At 50.2% G+C, this 26,426-nt stretch overlaps 3 protein-coding genes across 9 annotated transcripts in view; 2 read left to right on the top strand and 1 right to left on the bottom strand.

Moving 5' to 3' along the window:
• Positions 1-9,747, top strand: part of DOT1L (DOT1 like histone lysine methyltransferase) — a 76,245-nt gene extending 66,498 nt beyond the window's left edge. For all 6 annotated transcript variants that reach the window (XM_075175720.1, XM_075175713.1, XM_075175718.1 and 3 more), the window contains one exon: positions 1,607-9,747. Coding sequence is in view for 5 of the 6 variants with exons in the window: in XM_075175713.1 (XP_075031814.1) it covers positions 1,607-1,614 (8 nt within the window). In the remaining variant the exon portion in view is untranslated. The remainder of the gene's footprint in view (positions 1-1,606) is intronic.
• Positions 9,748-10,568: 821 nt separating this feature from the next.
• Positions 10,569-19,917, bottom strand: PLEKHJ1 (pleckstrin homology domain containing J1). The gene is made up of 6 exons (XM_075175722.1): positions 19,754-19,917; positions 18,848-18,915; positions 17,076-17,142; positions 14,547-14,637; positions 14,285-14,348; positions 10,569-13,697 (listed from the first exon to the last, which is right to left on the bottom strand). The coding sequence occupies exons 1-6, from the start codon at positions 19,845-19,847 to the stop codon at positions 13,632-13,634; spliced, it is 450 nt and encodes a 149-aa protein (XP_075031823.1). The 5' UTR covers positions 19,848-19,917; the 3' UTR covers positions 10,569-13,631.
• Positions 19,918-19,961: 44 nt separating this feature from the next.
• On the top strand, positions 19,962-25,724 carry SF3A2 (splicing factor 3a subunit 2). 2 transcript variants are annotated; one of them, XM_075175533.1, is made up of 9 exons: positions 19,962-20,018; positions 21,003-21,173; positions 21,668-21,739; positions 22,046-22,092; positions 22,783-22,892; positions 23,534-23,583; positions 23,877-24,017; positions 24,526-24,594; positions 25,245-25,724. In XM_075175533.1, exons 2-9 carry the CDS (start codon positions 21,048-21,050, stop codon positions 25,575-25,577), a joined length of 948 nt encoding a protein of 315 aa, XP_075031634.1. In that variant the 5' UTR covers positions 19,962-20,018; positions 21,003-21,047; the 3' UTR covers positions 25,578-25,724. The 2 variants fall into 2 exon arrangements, with proteins under 2 accessions (XP_075031634.1, XP_075031635.1); XM_075175534.1 differs by lacking the exon at positions 19,962-20,018 and adding an exon at positions 20,683-20,892.
• The last annotated feature ends 702 nt before the right edge of the window (positions 25,725-26,426 follow it).

The following is a 26,426-nucleotide window of genomic DNA, read 5'->3' as shown; positions in this document are numbered from 1 at the left end:
AGCAAATGCACTGTTCTTGCATTGCAGTTAATGTGTCCCCTGCATCACTGGAAAACACAACCACAGGTAGCAAAGAAGGGTTGTAATTTATCTGTGCACTGCAGCTTTATTGGACTTGCCTGCTAGGGCTAACAGTAACCATCAGATGCTGTATTTATGCTCACTTGGCAATCACTGGCTTACTGGGTAGACTGTGAATGAGAACACAGGGAATCTGCAGGGTGAACTGTGGTCCATGCTTCATAAAGGTTGGGGCCACAGAAGAGAGGAGTGTTTCCGGAGACTGTATGCATTTTTACTGAAGCAAGTATTTAAATGCCTTTAGAGCAACTCCAGAATAAAGTGTACCACCACAGAGTTGGGTACTGTCGTTAATGAAAATACTCTGTGGCATCCTGATGTAACAACTTGTGCTTGCAAAGTTAAATCAGTATGTTAGGCCCCAGAGCTTGCTCCGTGCTTTTCTTGTAGGTCTTTGTTGTTGTTGCTGTTCGCTGATACCAAAGCTATATACAATATATGGTTGAATACTCTTTGCTGCTTATAAAACATATGACTCAATTACAATATACCTGAGAGATTCTTTTGACTGTGCATTGTGTATAGTGTCTTCATCATCAAATTGCTCCACAGACACGAACAAATCCGCATTAGGCTTTTGTCAGGCACGTACCTCTGTCCTTCTAAACAAGAAAGTTAGGCCGAGGAAGGGTTTTGAGTAATGTGGCCCCTGCGCGCCTGCAGAGACCAACAGTGTGATGTGGTTACAGAATGGGCTTGAAAGACCCTGAACAGAAACAAGATGGGGGAGAAGGGGCGAGGAGGGTTAGGCTTGGGGTTTTGTATACGTGAGCGACTCAAGCGAGAGCAGTGTGAAAGCCTTCTGCTGAAGCAGTTGCCTTACCTGGAATTGAGGTCATACTGGGCTAGACTCCATACCGTCGGATGTGACAGTGCCTGTCGCAAAAAGGTTCTGAGCAAAATAGGCAAGGCACAAAAGTGACATACGGAGAAAGGTAGCTGGATGACAAAGCTGGATTGTGGAGCAAAGGAGGAGAAATAATGCTACCAGGAGGTGGTGTACGACAGACGTACTGTAGTTGTGGTCCCACGCCGTGTGACTCTTGAACGTAGGTCAAATATTTGAGCAGTTTCATTGACTTCGGTGTGAATACATGTGCTCAGAGACCTTGATGAAACAAGGTTGAAATCTGGAGTCGGGGGCTAAAATAAACTACTTTGCTTCTCATAATGTTTCTCCCCCAGGGTAATAAAAAATTCAAAGCAGATTAGTGTGTGCTAGAAAAAGGTGAAATACTGAGCAGGGAAATACTTTTTTTTTCCGCCTACTCGAGGTCAGTCACAGGAGGACAGAGTTCAATGTGGTTACACTGTCAGAAAGCTTTAAAAACGGCAGTAGCCGGGAGGGGCTGCGTGTCACTCTTGGAGGCATCCTTTCTGTCTAATTGCAGTTGGGTCAAGAGTTGCTCCTTCTTTGCTGGCTAACGAGGTCTCGGAGCAATGTAGAAATGATTGACACATCTAACACACAGTAGATTTTTGTCTTTTATTTAGATGAGTCTCTTCCTCTTCTCCTGTTGTGCAGGTAACTAGGATTTCTACCTCAACCCAATGTGACCTATGCAAGGACAACGTGGACCAACTTCACTCGGCTTCCACTGAAAGGTGCTCACCTGGCCTGTGCAGGGGTTTCTACTCTCTTACTACTGGACAAAATAAAAACATAAAAAGACCTAAACAACAGAGAAAAGAATATTTACTGTGAATCTGAGTAAAAAAGAAAAAAGGAAAAAAAAAAAGGCAAAAGAAATGCTTAAAGCTCCAGTTTGTATTGTTGATAGTTTAGATAAAGTATTTATCTTTTTTTAAAGTGAAAACAATTTTGACTTATTTTATTCCACCTAGAATCATAAATACAACTTATTATTAAATTCTCTGAATAATAAAGGACTGGCACACCAGCAGAGATGTAAAGAGCCTCCTCTCGGTGCTATTTCATCCGTCAGAACTGTGCCTCTAGTTTGAATCCTTGGTGCTGAATTTGGAGGGTTGACCAATGCCAAACCCAGTTCTCAGAAAGGTCTGCAGTTTATTTATTCAACTTACTCTGTTCATATACCAAAATCCACTTGGTTTGCAGCAGTGTGAGCTACAGATAATGGCAGTCTTTTATCTAATGTTTTGTTTTTATTTGAACTGAGCCAGGCGCTCTGTTAACTGGGTGGTTTTCAATTGTGTTCATTACAAACAAGAACTCAGTACTCCCCTCTGGAGTGGCAGCTAGAGTACCTGGGGTGGCCCAGGCAAGCTCAGCCAACGCAGGCACAGTTTGAACAGAAGAAATTCAAGTCCTGCCCCATTCTAACTACTTCACTGGCCATTTGCAGTTGCTGGTGGCACTCAAGTCACTGTGAATTTTGGTAGCTAGTCTGGTAACTTGTTTTGGGATGTCATTGGCATATGAACAGGGTGCATAATCACTGGTATTGGTCAGGCCCTTTTTACCAACATTGGGAAGACTGAACGTAGTGCTTCTGTACTCGTGCAGGTAGCAGATTTTCTCAGCTTGTTGTTTTTGTTCCAAGTACAATGTATTTTGTTAGTAGGGTTTTGATACTTGATTCAGAAATGGCTTAGCCGTGTACATTTATTGACAAAGTGCATTTTGCTTTTATATTTCTTTGCTTTAAGTAGGTCTAAATGGTAGTTCACAAAAACACCACAATCTAGCTTACCGTGCTGCCACACTATCAAACTGGTGCAGTTAATTGTATTGTGACTTGGTGTTCTGTGTACAGAAAGTGCCGCTCAGAGCAGCGGCTGTATTTTATAGAGATGTGATGAAAAATTATAAATTTCATATACTTTATTTCATTTATTTTTAGATTGTACAATGCACAGTAAACTTGTAAAAACTTATTTATTCAAGTGCACAAAGTGAGGAGAAGGATGATCTATTAAGTAGAAATCGGGCTGGTCTGTAGTTCAGACTGGACCAAGCACCAATAAAGGAAACTACAGTAAAAGAAGGGGAATTGCAACAGCAAAATGACTAGAAGAAAAACACATTTAGGCTTTGGGAAACATCTTCCTGCTAGCCCCAGTGCTCTGAGGGGCGGCATTGACTGCTCTGTGTCAGAGGCACTCGCTGTCCTTGAATCCCTTCTAGGTCGCTAGTGCTCCCTAATGAGTCTCCCACCTCCAGCAATCGGGCATTCACCTTAGACTTGAGCCCTGCCTTACCAGCCACCTGATGGAGCATCCCATGGTCACAAAAAGCTGAATGCATTAGCTGTTTAACTCCTGCCTCTATTTTTGAAGTAGGCCAGGTATTTCTGCCCTCGTGTGCTCTCTCCTGCTACCTGGATCCAGGAGGAACAGTTGTGAGCGCCATGCTGGCTGTGCTCAAGAGAATGGTGGGGGAGAGGTGCCGTAACAGCTCCTACCCTCTACAGACTTCAGTTAGGCCCTTTTCTCTGTACCTCATCCCTGGCAATCTTAGTAGAGATTTAGGACAAAGTGCAGTTATTTTGTTGATTCGTACGTGTGTCTTCCATAGGCAGCCTTTGTGTGCAGAAACTGTTGATCTAGCTTTGCCTTCTTATTCACTGGAAAGGGAAGGGATTGGTAGCTCTGAAAATTAGGGACATTTTGGAACTGTTTTCTGCTTTGCGTGTGGGAGAGGACTTGACAGCGGTGTGCCCTGCTGAGTTATTAACAGCAAGATGAAAACCTGGAAAAGGGCGAAAACGCTGAGGGTGATAGCTGAGAAACATCCAGTAGCTTCTAGTAGAAGCCGTACACAGTTTTATGTCCTGGAATCCAGGAAGACAATGTAACCCAGATGTTTTGCAGCTGGGAGTTGGGCAGCTCCAGCTTTTTCCAGATCCTTGGGTAACTGGAAGTTGCAGAGCTGCCTTAGCATCCTTCCCAGCAAATGGCAGAGTGCTCAGGTCTTTGAAGGCTTTAAATTGGTAGACTGTGCCTAAGCAATTGCTGGAGGGGCAGCAGCCTTAATTACGTCTCCCCCCTATCATTTATATCCCCAATGAGAGAGATGAGGGAATACATGTAGAAGCTTTTAATCACACTGCTTTTATCAGATCCTTTTCTGAAAAGGGACCAAGATACAGTGCTCCTTGGACCTCTTGTGCCCCCTTTCATCTCAAACACAAAGACATCCAGCAAGAGAACTCAGCCGCCATCACTTGTTGTGTATGGGGAAGGTTTGCTTGTACTCATAGCCAAGGTGCTCACAGGACACTAGGAAAGATGCCTGTTTGGAGAAGGAACCGACTCGCAGAACTCTGTTGAACCTGCTGTGCTTTCCAACACCTGCTGAAGGCCCGTATCGCCCAGCTGGCTCCCGGCGCTCCTCCTCGGCTGAAGAGGATGGCCAGATCCTTGCTGCAGGAATGACTTGCTTTGCCCCGAGGTTCACAGCATTTCAGGAATTGGTGTCTGGGGAGCAAGACAGAACAGTCAGACATGGCTTAGTGGTGGACCAGGCAGTGTTAGGTTTATGGTTGGACTTGATGATCTTAAAGGTCTTTTCCAACCTAAATGATTCTGTGATTCTATGACCCTTTGGAGCAAAAGGCCCAGGCAAGGAGTTTGTCATCTGCTCTCTGGTGGGTGTTGTGGAAAAGCAAAACACCCTCTGTCCCTCATTGTCACCTGCGGTAGCGGGTACTTTGGTGGTCAGTAGTAAGCTAGTGTCTATTGCAGGACTTGCTCACGAGCAGCCATCGGAGATCGGCAGCACAAGCCCGCTCGCTGTAGCTGAGCACATGTGCGCTATCAAGACGTTTTCAGCTACCCAGCATTGTGGAGTCTGTGACTCTCCAGCTGTCATGCGGGAAGGCCAAAGGAAACCAGACGCTGACCCAGGAATAAATGCGTAGCTGCGATGTACTTGAAAGGGATTAAGTCTGCTGGCCAACCTGCTGAGCATCTGCTTCAGCCTCCTGGGGTCCATTGGGACCGGGCCTTCATCTACCTCTGCATCACCTCAGTGTTGTCTTTCCTAGTGACCCGATGTTTCCATCTTGGCAGCCCGTGTTGCAGGAGTCTGGAGCTGTTCTGGCCTTGTCAGTGTCTTCCACCCCTGCCTGGCACCATTGGCACCTTCACCTTGTGATTCATTGCGTAATTGCAATGCGTTTCACTTGTGCGGCAGCGTTAATCTAAATCTTCATAGTAAACCCCACTGAGATGCGCTTCCAGGAAGGTGCCTGATAAGCTAATGCTTGTAGGGAGCAGTGTGAGATAGGAAGCCAGGCGAGTGCAGATTTTGGACTGATGTCTTAGTATTGCATTGTTGCCAAGAGATTTGTGTTGTCCTCTTCCCCGCTCCCTGATGTTTTATCGCTTTACCATAATCTTGGGCAAGTTCAGCGTGTTTCTTCTCTGTCTGCAAAATGGGGAGAGCATTCGCCTTGCTGTGGGTTGCTGAAGGAATAGCTTTGAGATGTTAAGATCTGATCCATATGGCTATGAGAATAAGACCCTTGTGACCCTACTGTAGGAGCGCTGTGCTACAGGTCCAAAACCTGTTTTCAATAATTGGAGATACTTTTGAGTAATCAAAGCCAAACGGCCAGTTCCAAAAAGGAATTCCTTCTGCGTTACCACATCCTGCCGGGTCCAGTCGTTTCGTGGCTGTCACACATGTTCCTTCTCCTCCACGCCGCTGCTGCCAGCGAGGGACTCATCAGGAAGCTAAAATACATCTTGTAGCACATACATTGCCAAAAAAAAAATGGAACTTCCTGAGCATTGTGCTGAGCAAAACCTGTGCCCCGCTGCTAAATGTCAGCCTTGAGGAACAAGCCTTGCACGCTCTTCCTTTTTTGGTGATTTGCTACCTCTGGCTCATGCTTGCCAGGTTCAGTCCACTGAGACCCACCGTGCTGTGAAGCTGGGAGTGCTCCAAAAGCACTAAACCTAAACCCCCTATTTGCTGCAGATTAATCATTCAGCAACAATTCTTCCATTAGCCAGGGGTGTCGAGGGCACCCAGCAGTCAGATTTCTCTACTTTTTTTGTAGCTGAGGGAGAAAGTGTGACAGCATTGCTGGAGGACATAGAGGCTTGGGTTGCTGAAACCGAGCTGGTGTGCAGGATGATGGGGAAGTCGAGCTGTCTCTGCATCGCCTCTTGTTTTGGTGCAAACGAGGCTGTTTCTTTTAGGAAGGTGTGGATCAGTCTGGACGACCATAATGATGGGAAGCATCTTCACCTCTCTTAGTTCAGGCTGTGGAAGCAATGGGAGAGAGGCAAAGGGGAAGCTGCCAACAAGAGGGAGTGCAGCGCATCCTAGATGTACATGACACTTAGGGACAGAGCACCATCTCCGACCAGTTTCTTCTAATAGCAGGAACTTGCATCTCCTTGGCCAGACAAATGCAGAAATATTTTCTTGTGTTTCCGTCTCACGTCCTTCCTAGTGGTGATAGCTGCTTTATCTTTTAGCACACGGTTTGTGCTCACCCCGCTGTTTCCTGGGGTTTGGCTTGGCTCTGGGTGTGGGCACAGCCTGGGTTTGCAGCCTGAATTCCCCCTGTGCCAGGACTCGCTGGTGGGACGGGCACGTGGGGATGCAGGTGAGCTTGTAGGGTCTGAATCTGTGATTGCACTTACAGTCGCTGAAGTAACCCAGGCAGGAAGGTCGCATCTCTTGATCGTGAAAGGATCTACAAGTCACTGGTTTCATGAATCAAGAGCTTTCAAATCCCCAGGACTTGACATTCCTCAGCCTGAAACTCACCCAACTGTTTGTCACACTCAGTTACTTCATCTCAAGTCAAAGTGTTGAGTGGCTTCTTTCTTCCTTTAGTCAAACTTAATACCCGAGCAAGTAACTTCTTCATTTGAAATCTGCTGAGCAGATGGGTTTCAGGCTTGATAAGCTCTTCCATTGCATCTGAATAACATTTCAAAATAGAGCATTGCTTCAATACTGCTTGGCCATCGTGGCTGGTCAGGGTTGACTGTGTGGCTCAGTGCAGCATGGTCAGGCATGTGGGTGCCTGCCCTCACCCTGCTGGGGACAAGAGTTTCCTTCCAAGAGGTGTTGGTGACACTTCTCTGTACAGACATATCTGGGATAGTCACTTTGCCTTCAGAAAATAAATGGGAGGGGTATGAGCGGGAAGGAGATGGATGTAAGCCAGATCTGCCTTGCCCGCTTTTATCGCAGCGCAGATTCACACCAAACGCAGTGGGGCTACAACAGCGTGTGCAGGTCAGGCGCTCCACAGCACGATGGATTTACTCCCTGTGGTGATCAGGTTCTGTCTCATCCCAGCCTTCCCTGCAGAGGCTGTATCTTCCCGTACTGCTGGGCTTCCCCTTCCAGGAGAAGGTCTCTTGCTCTGGAGTAACGAGGCCGTGGACAGGCAACTTGGGCTTGCCTCCAGGGACCTGTGTGGTTTTGATTCTTGCTAGGATTGTGTATTTAGAAAGCAGCATCTGCTCCCCCCACCCATTATTTTTCCACTTGGAAGAGAGTGCAAGCAGAGGAGAGGCTGAGCGATTGCATGGCAGGGGAGAGCATCAGCGGATGCAGAGCTGGTGTCTGCAACGGGGTAGACTTGGCTCTTGTTCAGGTGATTGTTTTTTGAGGGACACAAGAGTCCCTGTGAGCAGTTTGAGGGCCAGCATGCACTTTCATCTCCTCCGAGTTTATTCAGAGGGCCCACCTCTTTGTGACTCCTGTGGATATGCCAGTGGCCCTTGCAGGAGGACGCGTGGGACCCGTGCCCTCGTGATGCCTCTGCAGCAGGGACTTGCTGGCACAAGGCGTTCCCGGTGTCGCTGTAGGCAGCAGGGTGGCTCTGCGGGCAGGGCAGGTTTGCAGGATTAGGCCTTTACGTTACCAAAGGCGGCTCTGTCGACCTGCGGCTGCCTGCCCCGCTCCAGGTTTTGCCGCATTGCTGGAAGAGGAGGCTTCCAGTGCTGGGAGCATGTTTTCAAGCTGCTGATCAGAGACTCCCCTCCCGGCTCAGACTTCCCCATGGCCCTTCCTTCCCCGGCCGGGTCTGGAGTTGGTGCTAATCACCTCCGAGCACTAATAACAAACATGCGCTTCCCCAGCCCGGGGTCGCTGTCCGTCGCCAGAGCCGGCTGGTGCCGATCACGGGTGCTGCTTGCAGAAGAGCCGTTCGTTAGGACTTGGTAATTTTGTCCTAGTGCTGATGTAAGGCGGCTTTGGTTGATCAAGTCCTATGTATAACCCATTTGCTTTCCGTGTTGAAGTCAGTCCTTTTAATACAGGGTATGGAAACCTGAAGATTATTGATTTTTTTTTTTTATTGGAGGGAGTTATCCCAGCTCACACAGGTGGCTGTCTTGAAAAATTCTGGTTTTGTTGTTTTGCCTGAGCCAAAAGCATAAAGAGGAGTAAGCATTGGGAGCTCCAAACAATGATTTCTTCAGTTAAGGAATGGACGTTGTACAGTGGACTGCAAACCAACAATAATGTATTTTAAAATCACAGTTTGGGGAGAAGAAACTAGACAGTGTTTTTGTGAACTATCTTTGCAGCACTGAGGAAAAATCACAAGGATTGGATTTTTTGGAAGCACAGATGTGTTGTCAGTGTATGAGTATTTCAAGTTTTATGGCTGTTAAAGATTTTTTTTTTTCCCCTCTCCTTTTTTTTGCTCCAACATTTCCGTAGCTTGCATATCAGGTTTTCACTAAGAGATGGATTACCAGTTTTAAAAATGTTGTTGTGCCATATTTTTTTTATCCTTATGCTTTATAAATCTATAAATATCTATTTAGACTGAATATTGCAATAAAAGATGCTATTATTGTGAACTTCAGGGTTTAAACCCGAGACAAAAAAATGGGGAATACTTCTCCAGTATATTTGCTGTTTGTGACCCTCTTTCTGAAGAGGTTTCATAAGTTTTTATAGTTTAAAAACAAAATCACGTCTTAGAATTCAACGTTTTAGGATGCTAACCCTGAAGTTCTCAAGTTCGTGATCCTTTGGTTTTTTCAAGCTACATCTGGTTGCTTTTCTGGTGCAGTCAAATCATTCTTTAGAAAGGTCTTGTTTCTGGAGTTAATGAGGAAAAGGTGGAATGGGTTGATCCATCCTGCTTGGCTTTTTTAACCTATTAATCTTTTAAGTGATCAATTTCAAATTAAAAAACAACTTTTTAGGTCTCTGTTCTACTTAAACTTTTTAGGAGTGAGAGCCTGCCGTCGCTGAGTGGGACTTTGATGGGGAAAGCAGTAGATTATGAGGTTGCTGTTGCTCAGGAATTGATTAGTAAACTTTTAACTACTAATAAAAATCCATTTTTCAATGGATTTTTTAAAAAACCCATTTTCTTAGAACAGTGATATGGGATGTTTCCTAGTGAATAGGAATTAGTTTATATAATTTAGCCTATTAAACTGAATTATTTAAAATTCAAACTTCCCCTAATTTATCTTTTTTTTTTTTTTGTTGGTTTTTTTTTTAATACCGGTAAGTTGTCCTGTCATTCCTTTCATTCTTCCATAGAAGTAGTGTGAATTCTTCTGGTGTGTATATATGTATGTATAATATATATATTTCCACCCTGCCTTTCTAATTCTCCACAATGTAAGAGTTAGTTTTTTCTCCCCTCCCTCCACTTAATTTCTTGTGTCTTTACCTTGATTTGTAATTGAAACAATGCTTTGAAGTTTTGTCTTTATATTAAAGTGTATGTATTTTAATACACCGTACTGTTGTGGAGTTTCACTGCTTCAGCAGGACAGGCGGCAGCAGGGGACGGCTCTCGGCGTCCGCCAAGGAAACGAGATGTTCTGGACGCAGCTGTATCTGGCGGCAGCGGCTGGCGCAGGCAAGGACAGGCCCCGCTCCTCTCCCCCAGATCCTGAATCAGGCAGCACGTTTAGCTGGGGAAGCTGAGGACAGTTGAGCTCTCAGGGTTTAGCATGCTAGTGACAGTGACATTGCAAACCCACGGTAGTGACATTTCCTATTTACCCTTTTAGCCAGTAATTTCACCCCTATCACGAAACTGAAATCAGCCAGGCAATGTATTTAAACTTTGGAAGGGACAGCCATAACGCTTCCTCAGCTAATTCGCTATAGGATTCTACAAATGAGATGAAGGCCCTGCTCACTGAACACTCGCACAGCTCGTGGAACATGGGAAGGCTCTAGATAGGTTTTTAGATGTTGGGAACAGGTTGCAGCAGCAGCCTGACCCAGCTCGCCTTCCTGAACGTGTTTGTCACTCCAGCTACTGCCGAGCGCTCAGCTCTGTTAGCAAAAGGCCTCTAAAAATCACATTGTGGAGCCACCTGCAGCTGGCTCCTGCGCAGGCGCCTTATCGCCTGCTCCTCCTCCTCATGGGACTGAAGGTGCTGGCTCTTCAGTGCATCTGCTGCAGCTCCTGCTCCATTGCTGATCCCTGCTGCGACACCTCCGGTCGGGTGAGATGCCCGGTCCCTGTGGGGCTGTGCTGGACCCTGAGCTTGCTGCAGCCACCCCTCCCCAGCGGTTTTGGTTTCTTAGAACAGGTCTTACTGCCACAAAGACTAAAATAAGTTTTTATTGGAAATGTTCACTGTACAACAGATACATGGCTTCAGTACACTTTCCGGGAGCCTGTACACAGCGGTCGTCAGAACAGGCCACTGAAACACAAAAAGCATAGTGACCAGAGTATGAAAAACGAACAATTGTCTATGAATCACCAGCAGTTGATGCAGACCTCAAGGTGTCTAGAAGTACCATCTTCCCTTACTCCTGAAACCTAACCCAGTGTCCTAGCGCTAGTCTAGAAGTTGATCTAACTAAGTTATGGGGCCTGCCGCTGGCCCGTGTAACTCTTCACAGCATTTGTCTTACATTCAGTTAAGAAATGTCATTGTTACCTCTTAAATAAGTGTTGGGATTATCTCTCGCTCACCCAACTGTTCCCCATAACATCTAAATAAAATGCCCATTTTATGTACAGTGAAGATGGTGGGTGTCAGCTCTACCTTCTGAAAGGCGTGTAAAGAGAGGACGCTAGCGATAGTCCTGGAAGGCATGCGGTTGAGAACGGTTAGCTAGTGAAGGTGGCTGGCAGAAACAGTGAGCCTCACTGTAGCACTAGAGTTTTGTTTGCTAGAAATGACTGAATGTTGGCAGAATTCCCGGGGTGTTGTTTATATGCGAACTGACTTTGCGTATTGAAGAATTCACTAATGCTGAACCTCGGGGAGCCGAGTTTGGACGTGGACATTCTGCCTCTGAAACTGGCTGGCAGGAGCTGTGGAAGCGTTTGCTGCTGGTAAGCCAACGCTGAAGCTGGAGAGCTGCCATACCTGCGGTGGGGGAGCCCACAGCTGCTCTGCTCGGCCCGCGCTACAGAAAAGGAGACAGTGGCTGCAGCGCAGCTCTGGTTATCCTGCTGCTGAGCCTGGAGTGCGTCCGTCCGTCCTCTTGGGCGACCAGACAGACAACTCTCTTTTTCACAGTAAGTAAAGCTGCTGTGTACCCCACCGACATGTCAGGAACATGCCCCTGCACTGAGGTAAAGCAGAGTAAGCTTGTGAGGATTATAAATGCACTTTAAAGTCATCTGAGGACATGAATTCCCTAAAGCACAAGCTCTCGTATGTTCCTGCATTTAATCCTTCATTGCTGCTTCCACTAGAGTTGCCATATGTCTTCTCAACTGCCCTCTTTTCTGCTTCCACCCTGTCATGCCCTCAGCTTATTATGCAGGACAGCTGCCCCTCTGCTGATTTTGGTAATTTCTGGAGCAAGCACCTGGAGCCATTGGAGGGAAAAGGGAGTATCTGGGGAGGGAAAGGAAAAATCTTGGCTTCGAGGTTAAAAATAAAGCATCAGTGACATCTGCCGCTCTCCTGGTACCCAGCAGCATGAGGTAAAGAGGGAAGGCCAGGCCACTAAAGCTTGCAATATGGGCTCTTGTTTCAGCTTAATTCCCAGCCAAAGAGGAAGAGACCCAAAACTTCCCTTCAAGCCCAGATCACGGCACCGGCTGCTCTACCGCACCTCGCTGGTTAGCCGCAGAGCAGCCTTTCTGCTGGCCAGGTGGAACAAAGCCCAACGCTGCAAATCCCCAGAGCTCAGGCCAAGCCCTCGTGCTGTGTTCACCTGCCCCAGCAGTCAGTCGAGTTCCTTCTGTCATCAGCTGTCCGACAGTGTTACCTGGGACCTTCCCAAGGGCCTTTCCTGGAGCTTTTCCTGGTCTCGTTCAGGGGAGCTGCTGCAGCCAGCTGCGTCCTCTGCTGCTGCGGGAATCAGGGAACTGGGTCTCCTGAAGCCCTGGGTGCAGGTGTGGGGAGTGTCTTTCCATCCCTTGTCTCTGGGGAGTTTTCCTTCGTGCAGCCAGAGCCATGGCTGAAGGCGCAGAGCCTTGAGGAGACGTTGTTCCTTATCTCTCCATTACAGCAGCCTCAGGGAAGGCAGCCCTTGTTCCCTGGCAGCTCGCTGTGACCTTGGCACAGTTTTCTGGTCTTTCCCTTTGGGCCCTCACAAAGGGGAGAAAAGCTGTGGCGATGGCTCAGGGAATGAAGTGTTAAGCCCAGGGAGCATGTGACAGGCATTAACTTCTGCATGCCCTGAATCTCAAACATCCAGCCAAAGTGGAGCAGTTCCTGTCTTTACAGACCTCTCCATCTGGCTTTCCTCTCTGGCAAGCTGAGTAACCACACCGCTCAGCCCACAGCGTTGCAGAGGGAGGCAGGATCAGCACACGGATCTCTCAGCCCTGTCTTTGCTCCCTTGTGCTTTGCAGTTTTGTTCTCTAATGCGTTTGTGGGAGTGCTCTAAAGGTCTGTGGCGTGGGCTTCATCAAGCCTCTAGGAATTAGCACCACCTGCCCAGAGAAGGGAAAAGAAGTAAACAAGCCCAAGAGGCAGGTGCTAGTAGCTGCGCAGACACTGCTGCCTTGACACAGGGGAGGGGATGCCCCCTCCCTGTCAGCTGGAGCTGAGCTGAGCTCTCCCTGTGTTACTGGAAGGCTTCCCACTCCTCCCTGCTCCATCAGGCTCTGCAAGCAGTTCTCTGCAACCGAAATGTCTTTGCAATGGACAGGAGAGGGTGTGACAGGGCTAACCCTGCAAGCACAGAAATGCAATCAGTTGGAGCATCCTCTTATAGCAAGGGGAGAACAACCCTCCATGGCTCCCCTGGGGACTGCAGGAAAATCCGGAGCCAGAAAAACTGAGTAGCTCCCTGCAGGAGAGGGACAAGGAGGAAGAAGAGGGCTAGAGCTGGCTCAGGGCCTGCCCCAGGAGCTCCAGGCCAGAGGACAGCAGGTGCTGGCAGCTCTGTTCACTCCCTGCTCTCGCTGGGAGCCAGGGTGGTTTTACTCCTGCTGCTGCAGCAGTGTGGTGTCAGCTCAGGGGCAAGGTCTGCAGGGAGCAGGTAAGACTGGCTGCCTCCACAGCTGGGGCAAGTGGGAATGTGCAAAGAATTCCCTTTAAAAAAAAAAATCATACAAAATTATTTGGCTAATAAATTAAAAAGTCACTTGGTCATCGCTGTGAGGAACTGCTGCTGTTCTTCCTGGTGGGGGCGTGGGGATGACCCTCGAGGTGAGCCAGGGCCAGAAGCCAGTTCAGCCCAGGCAAGGGGATTATTGCTTGTGTGTTCCCAGCTGGAAGCGGGCTTCCTCAGAGATCCCGTACTGCTCCAGGGGGTCCTGCAGCAAGAGCACAGGGAAGGCACCAGTGACATGCAGACAAGGGCTGGGCCGGGCGCTGATTCCAGTGTGCTGGGTTTAGTCCAGCCCCTGGCTGCTGTTTCTGGTGCAGAAAGTCAAGCAGTCCTTGGGGAGAACACAGCGGATAACCAGGGTTCATGGGCTACATTCAGTCCACTGGCCCAGGAGCGTGCGGGTGAGCCGCAGCCACCTCCGTCACCTCCAGCAGGGATGCTCCGAGGAGCCTAACAGCAGTGTGAGCAGCATCTCAACCCACACACACTCTGATCTGGCCAGGGCTGCCCGTGAACTCTTCCAGAGAACCGGTGGGATTCCAGGCTACAAACCTCGGGCCACTCCACCATTGGAAGAGTGTGCATAGGAGAACCAGAGCTGAGCACGACAACGCAGGCTGCTCGGCAGAGGAAGACTCTCAGGTCTGGCTGTTGAGACCACGACTTACTAGGGGATCTCTTTTGTACACAGAGCAGCGAACAGCCTTGTGCAGGAACACCTGAGATCACCGGCCCCTGCTCCAGTCCAAACCCGTCAGTCACCCGCTGACAAGACAACTTTAAGGGACTCACCTTCCCTGTCATTTTCTGGATCTCATTCCGGTAGAAAATCAAGCTCCTCCTCATGAACTCATAGCTGTAAGACAAAAACAGACCATGCGGCAGGCTGAGCAGAAAAGGATGTGGAGAAGTTTCAGATGCTATTTAGAGCTGAAGGGAAGCTTGCTTGGGAAGCAGACGACCGCTTTCCTCCCTGGGTTCACCACAAGCTGATCCCAGAAAATAAACAGCACAGAGCGCACGACGCAGACCTCGCACTAGTGGCTCAGCCTACCTGGCTCGCTTGAGTGCCTCAATCCACTCCTGACACTGCTGTTCACTGTCGCATTCGAAGCAGTATTTCCTCTCCGGCTCCTCAATGAAACCTGCCAGGGATAAGGAAAAGGTTTAAGGGAGGTCCTGGCAGAGCTCCCTGCGCTCCACTGTTCTTCCTCCCCAGCAACAGCCAGACTCTGCCAAGCCACAATTAGCGCCTCTGTTTAACTAAGGTGATCTGTGAACGAGCTGGTGACCCAGGCCTCTGTCCCCTCTCCCTTACCCCAGGTGGCTCCTGGCTGGCCCCGAGCAGCTGCCTACAGCAGCCAAAGACTTCAGAGAGGAAAGAGCAACTTCTCAAACTGAGAGCGACAGCTTAGAACTGAACCGGACCAACATGGCCAGATTCAGGACTGGAACTCCTCGAGCCTCCGTGCAAACAGTCACCAGAGATTTAGTAATCAAAGTGGAAAATGGCCCCAAGGAAGTGATGTTGACATATGCCGCGGGCATCTGAGGAATTAAATCGCACTCAGAGAAGGTACTGACATGTCTTTGCTCGAGGCTTTTGGAAATTTGGTCCTGTACACAGTGGAAAGCAAGTCCCTGTGCAACTCCAGTTCTTTACCAAGACAGAATCAGGACATCTAATTAATTACATTGTCCCCAGAGCTCTGCTCTTTAGTACACAGTCCACAGAGATCTAGGCTGCTGCTGAGAGATAACTGGGTCAGACTGCATCAAACCCCTCAGGGCTGCCATGTGGGGACACAACCTGACACCAACTGCTATCGGTTTTAACACTTTTCTCAGGAATCCTTATCCACCAGAGCTCCTGACAGTCCTAAAGCCCCAGAAATTCGGATCATGGTGCTTAGAGAGACAGGTATGTTCAGGCTGTTTGAGGGTCCTTTTGAGACAGTGAGAACACCACTTCTCCTTGCTAAAAGAGGAGACAAGGCTCTGCGCAGAAAAGCAGCTGTGCCCGACAACCAGGCCAAAAGATATGGGGATGGCCTTGGGGAAACATCCTGTTATTTTCGCCACATACCTCTCGCACAATGATTAGTTGTTGGATGAAAGGCTGCTTACAAAGGACGACACACCATGAGCCAGCTGGAGCCATGGCTATCGACACAAGGACAAACAGCGTGGCGGGAGGACTGGTGCTAGATTAGCCTGACAGATGGTTTATCTGAGGCTCCCTTTTTTTGATAAAATGCAATAGCACAGAAGCAGCGATCTGTCAATACCAAACCCTCCTAGAGAGGGATTCCCACAAGTGCTAAGCTGTGGTCTGTCTGTTGTTACTGCTTCTCTCCTCACATGTAGCTGTTTCAGCCAGGGATGAAATGCTGCTGTCCTCGGGATGGGGCACGGCAACGCCAGAGTAACAACTGGCAGCTGAGGAGGGGAAGGGCTGAGGGGCGCTGACCCCCCTGGGAGGGGAAGGGCTGAGGGGCGCTGACCCCCCTCGGGGAGGGGAAGGGCTGAGGGGCGCTGACCCCCCTGGAAGGGGAAGGGCTGAGGGGCGCTGACCCCCCCCCGGGGAGGGGAAGGGCCGAGGGATGCTGACCCCCCCCGGGGAGGGGAAGGGCCGAGGGACGCTGACCCCCCCCGGGGAGGGGAAGGGCCGAGGGACGCTGACCCCCCCCAAGGAGGGGAAGGGCCGAGGGACGCTGACCTCCCCCGGGAGGGGAAGGGCCGAGGGGCGCTGACCCCCCCCGGGGAGGGGAAGGGCCGAGGGGCGCTGACCCCCTCCGGGGAGGGGAAGGGCCGAGGGGCGCTGACCCCCTCCGGGGAGCGGAAGGGCCGAGGGGCGCTGACCCCCTCCGGGGAGCGGAAGGGCCGAGGGGCGCTGACCTCCCCCGGGGAGGGGAAGGGCCGAGGGGCGCTGACCCCCCCGGGGAGGGGAAGGGCCGAGGGGCGCTGACCTCCCCCGGGAGGGGAAGGGCTGAGGCGCGCTGACCTCCCCCGGGAGGGGAAGGGCTGAGGGGCGCTGACCCCCCCGGGGAGGGGAAGGGCTGAGGGGCGCTGACCCCCTCCGGGGAGCGGAAGGGCTGAGGGGCGCTGACCTCCCCCGGGGAGGGGAAGGGCTGAGGGGCGCTGACCCCCCCGGGGAGGGGAAGGGCTGAGGGGCGCTGACCCCCCCCGGGGAGGGGAAGGGCTGAGGGGCGCTGACCCCCCCCGGGGAGGGGAAGGGCTGAGGGGCGCTGACCCCCCCCGGGGAGGGGAAGGGCTGAGGGGCGCTGACCTCCCCCGGGAGGGGAAGGGCTGAGGGGCGCTGACCCCCCCGGGGAGGGGAAGGGCTGAGGGGCGCTGACCTCCCCCGGGGAGGGGAAGGGCTGAGGGGCGCTGACCCCCCCGGGGAGGGGAAGGGCTGAGGGGCGCTGACCTCCCCCGGGGAGGGGAAGGGCTGAGGGGCGCTGACCCCACTGTTGCCAGAGAAACAGAAGGAAAAGCAGGAATTAAGCAGCAAAACGTTTCCTTTTACGTAGCACTGTTTGCCATAGGGGAAACGCAAAGGGAAGGGATACGCGGAACTCACTGATGGAGAAGACGTTCTCCTCCTCTTTGGTGATCCTGCAGTGCTCCAGCAGCAGAGCTCCGATGGGCTGGAAAAGACCCAGAGAGAGGGTTTAACCCACGTCACCCACCAGTGCGACAGTGGTCTGAACCCACAGGGTTTGCATAGTGCCTTTTAAACGAGTTTCATAACCCAGTGCTACTTTTAAAGTAATTCAGTCTAATTGCATGAATGTTCCATGTTCTTTTAATTGACCTTTTTGCGTCTGCTGACATGCTTCATTGTGCTAGTCCTACCTGTAACACTTCGCATACATTAATTAGGCGTTAAACATTTCTACTTGCTCAGATTCAGTCTGGGCTTTAGCATTTGTTTCTGTGATGTGAAGACAGCGAAGTTCACTTCCTTGCTCAGTAAATCAAACAAAGATGAAATATTTAACACGACAGAACAACGCACGTTGTACCTCATAAGGGCAGTCCTCACGCCTTGCAAGAGGTTAAGAACGGTGCTGATGAACCAGAGCAGCTCAGGATAAGCAGACAAATGGTAGGTGCTATTTGCTGGCCAGCGTGCACCGAGCAAGGCCATCAGAACCAAAGGGTGATACAAGCCATAAACAAAAGCAACCCGCAAGCAAATTCTTTTGTCCAAGCTAAACAAATCGCAAGAGGCAAATAAGGCAGCAGGGAAGATACTGAAAAACCTGGTTTACCATGTATTTCTGGCACAATGGTTTTATACCAGCACCCTCCACCTACCTGACGAACTGTTTTTGATCCATTCAAGAACATCCTCTCCCCTCCCTCAGAACACACACGAGCGCTTACAAATAACCGCCAGAAAAGATGACAGCAGAGCAGCAGTGAAGAGACAGCGGAGGAGACGCGCCGTGTCCTCAGAGCCCGGTACTACCCCAGCGCAGGAGCCACAGCTGCATCATGACACACAGACGCGTGCCAGAGCGACCTCTCGGCCCTACCCAGAGAACCACGACCGCAGCTCTGGTGAAGCAGCGATGGGCGACGGCGCTTCGGCAGAACGGGGAAAAGGGTCTTTCTGAAAACAGGAGCTCAGCCGTTATCAGGGTAAAATATTTATGATGGAATGAGTCTAAAAATGCCACTGAAAGCTCTCCAGTTCCTTTGTAGCACACAGCACCTTTCTTCACATGCATTATTAAGATTGCTTTTATATTCATTTTCCAAGAAGAGAATCTTTAGCAGCAGTTATCAAGGGATTCAGTAAAAATCACCAGATCTCAGCAGTGGCAAAGCCAGAAACAGAACCCAAATGTCCCATCCCTCATTTCTCTTTTCCTAGACCTAAGCAGGGCTTCTGCATGCCCAAAATAACAATATTGACAGGGTATGGCCACAAAAGTTCCCCAGTAACAGTGAGCATTGTACACAAGTAGAATTCCTGGCACAAAAAAGAAGAAACAATGCTAATTCTTTTTCTAGGAGAGCTAGAGTTCCCTCAGAGTTTGGCACGATAAGGCACAGTCCTACAAACAAAGATAACAGACTCCACCTTCTGCAGTTTTGGGGCAAGGGTTACATTTAAAAGATCTGTTCCAAGCTCACAGAGGAGCAGCTGGGTGTGGTTAGATGGCAGCGCTGCTCCTCACGCCCAGGAGTTTTCGCTGAGTAGATAGAAAAGGAAACACGGGCGCTCTGTTCTGGCTCTGGCAGCCTGTTATCGTTCCATTTTACAAAGCCCACGCAATCAATTCACAGAAAAAGAAGACAGAGGGAGGAAAACAAACAACAACAGAACAGCAGATTCCATACCTCCGCTTCATCTGTCCGGAAGTAGAAGAGAAAGTTGACAACAAGCTTCACGAGGCGTTTCTTTAACACTGCGAAGAAGAATAGTGTTGAGGTGGGCGGAAGGGCCGAGCTGGCCGGCACGGGGGGACAGAGGGAAGCCCCTTCCGGTGCCCGGCATGGCGCCGATTCAATCAAACCTAAGGGGAAGCTCCAGTAGAGTTTACATTTTTGCTCCTGAAGGAGCTCACGACCCCCCACGCGCCCGGGAAGGGCACCCTCTGCACCGACCCTGCCGGGCTGCCCTCGGCTGAACCGCAGCCACAGAGTAACAAAGTCACTTGGTAGCTTCTCAAGTGGCTTCTGGGCTGACAGAGCCCACGGCACCATGTCACCGACACGCACAGGACGCGGCCTACGGGACCTCTGCCGCCCGCAGGGAATGCTCCAAACCCCGGGGGAGCCCACAGCTGGGGCTGTCAGCACAGATGTCACCTCTGAGGGACACAGTCCACCAGAACGCTGCAGGTCCTCGGGCAGAGGAAAGGCCCAGGACAAGGGAGCGAGTTTAAGTGCTGGTTTGCAAGGAAATTTGCTGGGAGATTTCAGGAAAGAGCCTCTTCCTCCAATCCCCCGTGGCCCCATCCCTCCACTCCAGGCCCCCGGACTAGATGCCGCCACTCGTGCTCCCCAGTCCTACACACCAGTCCTGCCCGTCTGTTCCCAGTCCTGCCCCCCGCCCAGTACTCCCAGCCCTCCCCCCAGTTCCCCAGTCCTGATTCTCCAGTACCACCACTCCTGCCCCCCAGGGCGCCCAGTTCTCCCAGTCCCTTTTCTCCAGTCCCCCTCTAGCCCTGTCCCCCAGCAGCTCCAGTCCTGCCCCACACCTCCACCAGCTTCCCCCGGTCCTTCCCCCCAGCTCCCCCTCACCGCTCCCCTTCTTGGGCACCCGCATCAAGATCTCCGCCGCCTTCTCGGCGGGCTGCCGGGCCAGGGACAGCAGCTCCCGCTCGTTGTACCTCATGGCCGGGCCCCCCCTGCTGCCTACGGCCGCCCCATCGCCCCGGCCGCGCCCGCCGCCCGCGCCCCGGAAGCGCTCCCGCCCGCCCCGGAAGCGCTCGCGCCGGAAGTCGCTCACGGGGGGGGGCAGTGCGCATGCGCGCCGCGGGAGTGGGGAGCGGGCCTGCGCGCGCCGGTACGGGCCGAGGGGGCCCGGGGGGTTTTGGGGGCTTGTCGGGGGTCATGTGGGGCCTTGACTGTCCCTGAGGGTGGTATGGGGGTGACCCTTGCTGAGGGGCGCTTGGGGAGTGTTTGGGGGAGGCTTTGACCCTCGCTAAGGGGTTGGGGGTGTCTGGGGCGGGGGCTTTGGCCCTTGCGGAGGGGCTGGGGGGGCTTGGGGGCGGGGGTCGACCCTTGCTGAAGTGTTGGGGGGCGTTTGGGGGGGGCTTTCACCCTTGCTGAGGGGCTGGGGAGCGTTTGAGGCGGGCTTTGACTTTTGCTAAGGGCCTGGGGGGCCTTTGAGGGGGGCTTTGACCCTTGTTGAGGGCCTGGGGGGCCTTTGAGGGGGGCTTTGACCCTTGCTGAGGGCATGGGGGGCCTTTGAGGGGGGCTTTTACTCTTGATGAGGGACTGGGGGTCTCTGTGGCCTTTCTGCAAAGGTCTTACCCTTTTTGGGGCGTTCATTTATGTGTGTGGGGAGGTGGGGGGGGGCTCTGGCCCTCGCAGAGGGTTTGGGGTTGCGTGGGGGTGGCTCTGGGGTCCTGGGGGGGCATTGAGGTGGGGGGGCAGCACTTAAACTTGGTGGTGGAGAGGGGCTTTGGCCCACGGCATGTTCTGGGGCTGTTTGCTATCAAGGTGGAGGCTCCTGGTTGTGCGGGGAGTTGCTGGAGGGGCTGCTGTCCATGGGGGGGAGGAACACGTCTCTGCGTAGAAGAAGGGACTGAGGAGATGGGAAGGGCTCTGGGGGCTTGTTATTTTGGATCATTTTACTTCTACTCAGCTTACTGAGTCAGTGCTACGAGAACATGCTCCCTTTGAAATTGCGTCATGTGTCGAGGGTCCAGGGCATGGTTTGTTGTGCTCGTCTCATATCCTTACTGATGGGTCTAAACAGTGCTATGAACTCCAGGTTAGGAGAAGCGTTAGTTATCACTCACGTTGCTTTTCCTAATTTTTCCAGACTCTCTCTTTCTCCATAAGTAGCTGAAGCACCGAAATCCCCATCATGGATTTTCAGCATCGTCCTGGAGGTAAAACTGGAAGTGGAGGCGTAGCCTCTGCCTCAGAAAGTAACCGAGACCGCAGGGAGAGGCTCCGGCAGCTGGCTTTGGAAACCATCGACATCAACAAGGTGAGCCTTGGCCTCTGTGTGCGCAGGAAAGAAAAGACATGGGGCTCCTGTCCTGCAGACTTTGTGGGAATAAGTTTAGACCTTTGCCTGAGTGAAATGGCTTGGAGGGCGAGAGATTTAGTGGAAAGTCATGGATTGGAATTAAATAGCTCTGTTTCTGGTAATGTGGAAGTCGAATGAGAAACATTTGTGACAGGGCTGACCTGAGAGGTGCCAGCACTTGCGTATTCAAGTAGCTGTTACTACATTATTTTCAGTCTTCTCGGGACTGGTTTGTATTTTGCCGTTTCTTGCCTGCAGTTGGGTGTGCTGTCACCAGTTAACAAAGCTGTTATCGTTTCTCTCTGTTTTCATAGTCCTAAAGCAGTGTTATGCTGTTAATTTAAATCTACGAACTCAGTTCTTCCATTGCAGCAAAAGTTCGGCAGTATTTTGATTATTCTGTTGTTTTGCCATGTATTTCGCTTGCAACTTTTTAATAATTCTCTTCCTAGGACCCTTATTTTATGAAAAATCACTTGGGCTCTTACGAATGCAAGCTTTGCCTAACGCTGCACAACAATGAGGTGAGTTGAGCAGCTGTCTGTCTTGATCTCGGCAGCAGGTATTTTAGAATAACAGTAGCTTGAAGTGCAAGAACCTGGGCCATGCCCGACGACTGACTGCTGAAGAGATGGGTGGGTAGTGGCTGGTATCTGTTAAGCCTGACAATTATGACAGTTCAGCAGTTGAGAGCAATCTGTGGTTTTTGAGTAAGGATTAAAATATCCTTGTCAACCTGTGATACAGACTCTTCTCTGTGACAAGTATCTGTCAGTTTAGGAACAGTCCTGTCTTCATTTAACTTTCTTCTACCTTGTTTTTTATTTCAGGGAAGTTACTTAGCACATACCCAGGGGAAGAAGCATCAGACCAATTTGTAAGTCATTCTCCACTGTAACTTTATTCTCTGTTACCTAAGCACTTTAAAATGATGCCTGTGTGCATCTGTAAATCTTGAACTCCATTATACAGTAGCACACTGTGCTTGAATGTTCTTTCACTGTGTTTATTTCCTGGTGAACAGCCTGGTACTAGGCAGGAGGTACAGCCTAGATCTGCTCCAAAAAATGGTGCTGACAAGCTCCGTTTCGAGCTCAACTTCAAAGCCAGTTGTGGGATTTCTGAAGGAAGGGGGAGAAAGAGTTTTAAAAGCAAATTGTTTGAGTCTAGTTATAAGGACTTGATTTTGTGAATGCAGGTCGGGAGAAGTTTGTAAGTTTTATTTTAAGACATCCAGTTTGCTTTGGTTTAGATGACTAGTTTGTGGGGTTTTTTCTTTTGTATTTCAAGAAGTAAGTCTTCGCAAATCCATCCGTGGAGATGTGCACCGAGGTCATCTTGGGGGTGGATAAAATAATTGAGATGACAGCCTTTAGTCAGGGGAAGGCACGGATACAATTGGCCTGTAGTGGTGCATGTGAAAGAGTAATAGCAGGTTTTCCTGGCGTGCTTTCTGTGAAGCGCTGAATATTCCATGGTGAGGCATTCGAACTGCTCCTAGTGTATCCTTTAGAAAGAAGTGTGGCTAACCTTTTAATTAAATTTGGCACATTTCAAATTAATTCAGGGCCCGTCGAGCTGCCAAGGAAGCGAAGGAAGCCCCTGCCCAGCCCGCACCAGAAAAAGTCAAAGTGGAAGTGAAGAAATTTGTGAAAATTGGACGACCGGGTTATAAAGGTAAGTCAGGGTAATGTCACAGGAGATACCTAATGCCTTTTGGAGCTTGCCTGAAGTGCAGTGCTGCGGATGTGTATTATTAATTAGTCTTTTTAGCAGATCTGTCCATGAATAAGGTATGGGCTTATCTCCTGATGTCCTTTATTGTTTGAATTACCCATGGAACATCTTTTTATTGCTGACAGTCGATTGAGAACCATTTTAATAGTAGATTGGTGTGTCTCAGTCTTTCAGGTCTTATTAGTAGTCATGCAGGAGATGATGACATTGTTTCAGTCTGTCTTCTCCTTTTATTGTGCTGTAGCATCTTTCACTGATACTGATAAATCACTCATTGCATGTATAGCTCAAGTTTTTTTCTCTGAACTCCCCATTGTTTTGTTTTGGCCTTCAGTACACGACTTGGCTTCTTATCTCCCAGCTTTGTTCGGCAGTGTGCAGTGTCTTTGCCCCACAGCAGCTGAATTTCGGTGGAGATCCTAAGTAGCTTCGGTTAAAGACAATGTGGCGTTTTGTTTGACAAATGGGAGAAAAATCTTGTAACACTTTGTTGTTGGAAGCTTTGTGTGTTTCCTAGGGCAGAAATAATGTCGCTCTAATCCTGCTATGTGATGTACTGAGCTTTCTTGCTTTCTTTACAGTGACCAAACAGAGAGATCCAGAAACAGGCCAGCAGAGCCTTCTCTTCCAGGTAAGGGCACTGTTAAAATTCTTGGTGTTCAGGTTATCCAGGTGCTGCTAAATGAGCAACTCTTTGCAGGATTCATGAAATAAATTTTAAAAAAAGCCCTACCTTGCTAGTCCTCTGCTGCTGATTGTGTCCAGCAAATCCACGATCGATTGTCAAGCTGTTTCCTTTGGTGGCACTAAGTTTTCTGTTTGGAGCTGATCTCTCAATATGCTTCATAGTTGAGGGATTTGTTTTGTACGAAGGAGGAGTGAAAAGGGGATGTTCTCCTTAATGCTGTAATAACTTCCCAACAGATTGATTATCCGGAGATTGCAGAAAGTATCATGCCTCGTCATCGGTTCATGTCAGCCTATGAGCAAAGGATTGAGCCCCCTGATAGACGCTGGCAATACCTTTTGATGGCAGCGGAGCCCTATGAAACCATAGCTTTCAAGGTAAGATTTGGGATTAACTGATTGTTGGGGAAGTTCCCTTCCCGTGTTTTTCAAGACATTAATTCCCAGTGAGCATCATTATAGACTTCTGTTCTAGCCCTCAGGGGGTTAATGGAGTGGAAAGGGGGGTCAAGAAGACATGACTGGAAGTCATTAAACCCTGCTAAGAATTAGTGGAGGAGTCTGGCATGAAAACTAGGCTGTGCGCTGAGCTCTGGGGAGCCGTTGAATTCTCAGTGTCTGGCACAGAAAGGAGCCTTCTGGGCTTTGCTCCTCAGCCTTTGTGCAGATGTTAAGAGGGTTTTTTTTGCCAGCACGCTTGTCCTTGACCGATAGGGAAGTAACTTAATTCTTTCCTGCCCCCGTCTCTATCTAATAACATCCAAGACTAGTGCATCTCACAAAGGCCTGGAATAACTGTGCTTATCTTGCAGGCTCTGGTGCTAAAAAGGGCCATTGAGCTAATCTGGTGGTGCTAATAATAGCTCCTTATTCTTTTTTCTTGCAGGTGCCAAGCAGAGAAATCGACAAAGCAGAAGGAAAGTTTTGGACCCACTGGAACAGGGAAACCAAACAGGTAGCTGTTTGTTTGTTGTGTTGTAGGCAACATCTTTCTTAAGGGTTAAAGAGGGAGCAAGAGGGCAGAGCAGCCTGGGGGGAAAGGCAACGCAGGGAGAGTGCACATCAGTGATATCCCTGCTGGCTTTGATGCTAAAATCTTCATTCCTTCAATGCAACTGTGCAGTGACTCCTCCTGACAGAAAGATCTTTCTGTGTGTGATCTTTGTGAGAATTTAACCTGGGAGGTAGAATCCTCGGTTGCTGTCAGCAGCAGAACGGTGCATAAACGTGCAACACCGTGTCCTCTCTGCGGCTCCTCGCTGTGTGTTTCCTGCACACAGCTGTCTGTGGTGAGCCTGTGGCATGGAGGTACTCGCTGCGTATCGCATGTGAGAGCAGGGGATGCGTGCATAGTGAGAGATACCGACCCTGTCACAGATAGCTTAGCGCTTAGAACAAGTTTCGGAGGAGTTAAAATACTGGACGAGACTGGTGCAAGCCATGACCGCTGCCAGGGCAGTCAGGCAGCCACGATCTGTGGAGGTAACAGGTCAGGAGAGGTCCGAGCTGTGTTCCTGGAGGCAGAGAGCAGCTGTGTTGTGTGATGGCACAGAGTTGTCCTGAGGATTAATTGTTCCCTTCTCTTTTCTCCCCTCCCCTCCCCAGTTCTTCCTTCAATTCCACTTCAAGATGGAGAAGCCCCCAGCTCCCCCAAACCTCCCTCCAGGGCCCCCGACTGTCAAGCGGCCTCCTCCACCTCCACTGATGAACGGCTTGCCCCCACGGCCACCTCTGCCGGACTCCATGCCGCCGCCTCCTCCAGGAGGCATGACCCTGCCTCCTATGCCTCCCTCCGGACCAGTGCCACCACCCCCAGTGCCACCTCAGTTGCCACCAGCACCCGGTGTACCCCCCCCCGCTCCTCTGCCACCCATGATGAGACCACCTCTCCCCACAGAGGGGCCAGGCACTATCCCCCCTCCGCCTCCCTCCAACTGAAGCCCCTCCTGGACTCAGTCCCGCTGGACTCCTCTAGCTCCTATCTTTTTATATGCAGATCACAACTGATTCAGAGAAATATTTCTGTTTTGTATGCCTGTGAATTTGACAAAATCCTGTAGGTTCATTAAAAGGTTTTCAATTTTCCTTTCTCTATGTTTTCCTGTGTCTTGGTTAAAAATGTTGCCGTGTGTTCACTTTCTTTAGCCCTTAGATATGGAAAACATTCCCAGTCTGGTTACATTTTGGAAATTCTCCAAAGAGGAGGCAAAGGATTGGAAATCTCTAGGCACTCGCCTCTTTCTAGTTGAAGTAGCTACATCAATGTCAGCTCAGCTGTATTAGCTTAACGTATTATCCCTTCTTAGGCTGCTTGACGCGTATCCCATAAATTACCAGCCAGTTAATCAGTTGCTATTCAACTGAAGTCCTTTATCAAGCCGTTCATTCTGTGATGGGGAGACTTGTCACAAGCACACGGAAAGGATTCTGTTACTGCATCCCCAGTAATCGCAGCCGTGGGCAGAATGGAGGGCAAGCAGAATTTTCTAAACGCAGTTTTCTCTGTCTTCCTGCTGAATTACAATCAGCAGAGCATCGCTCCCGCTGCATTCCAAAACCTTTCTCCTGCTGATGCCCGAGCACTGTACAGTAGCTCAGGTGCTGCCAGCTAAATCATGGAAACATCTCTGCTGAGGAAATCAGTTTGGACTGCTGCTCCGGGAGTCCTTGAAAAGCACCAGGCAAGATTTCATTGACAATTTCGGAAAGGCAATCATCCTTCCACAGCATGCAGCTGCCTAGCTCCTACCCGCTGCTTGCTAGACTGTTTATGCCAAATGTGGGCTC

This window comes from Calonectris borealis, chromosome 28 (genome assembly GCF_964195595.1).
Source record: "Calonectris borealis chromosome 28, bCalBor7.hap1.2, whole genome shotgun sequence".
Taxonomy (NCBI): Eukaryota; Metazoa; Chordata; class Aves; order Procellariiformes; family Procellariidae; genus Calonectris; species Calonectris borealis.
The sequence above is the reverse complement of the archived record's forward strand: the minus strand, read 5'-3'. Positions and strand labels throughout refer to the sequence as shown.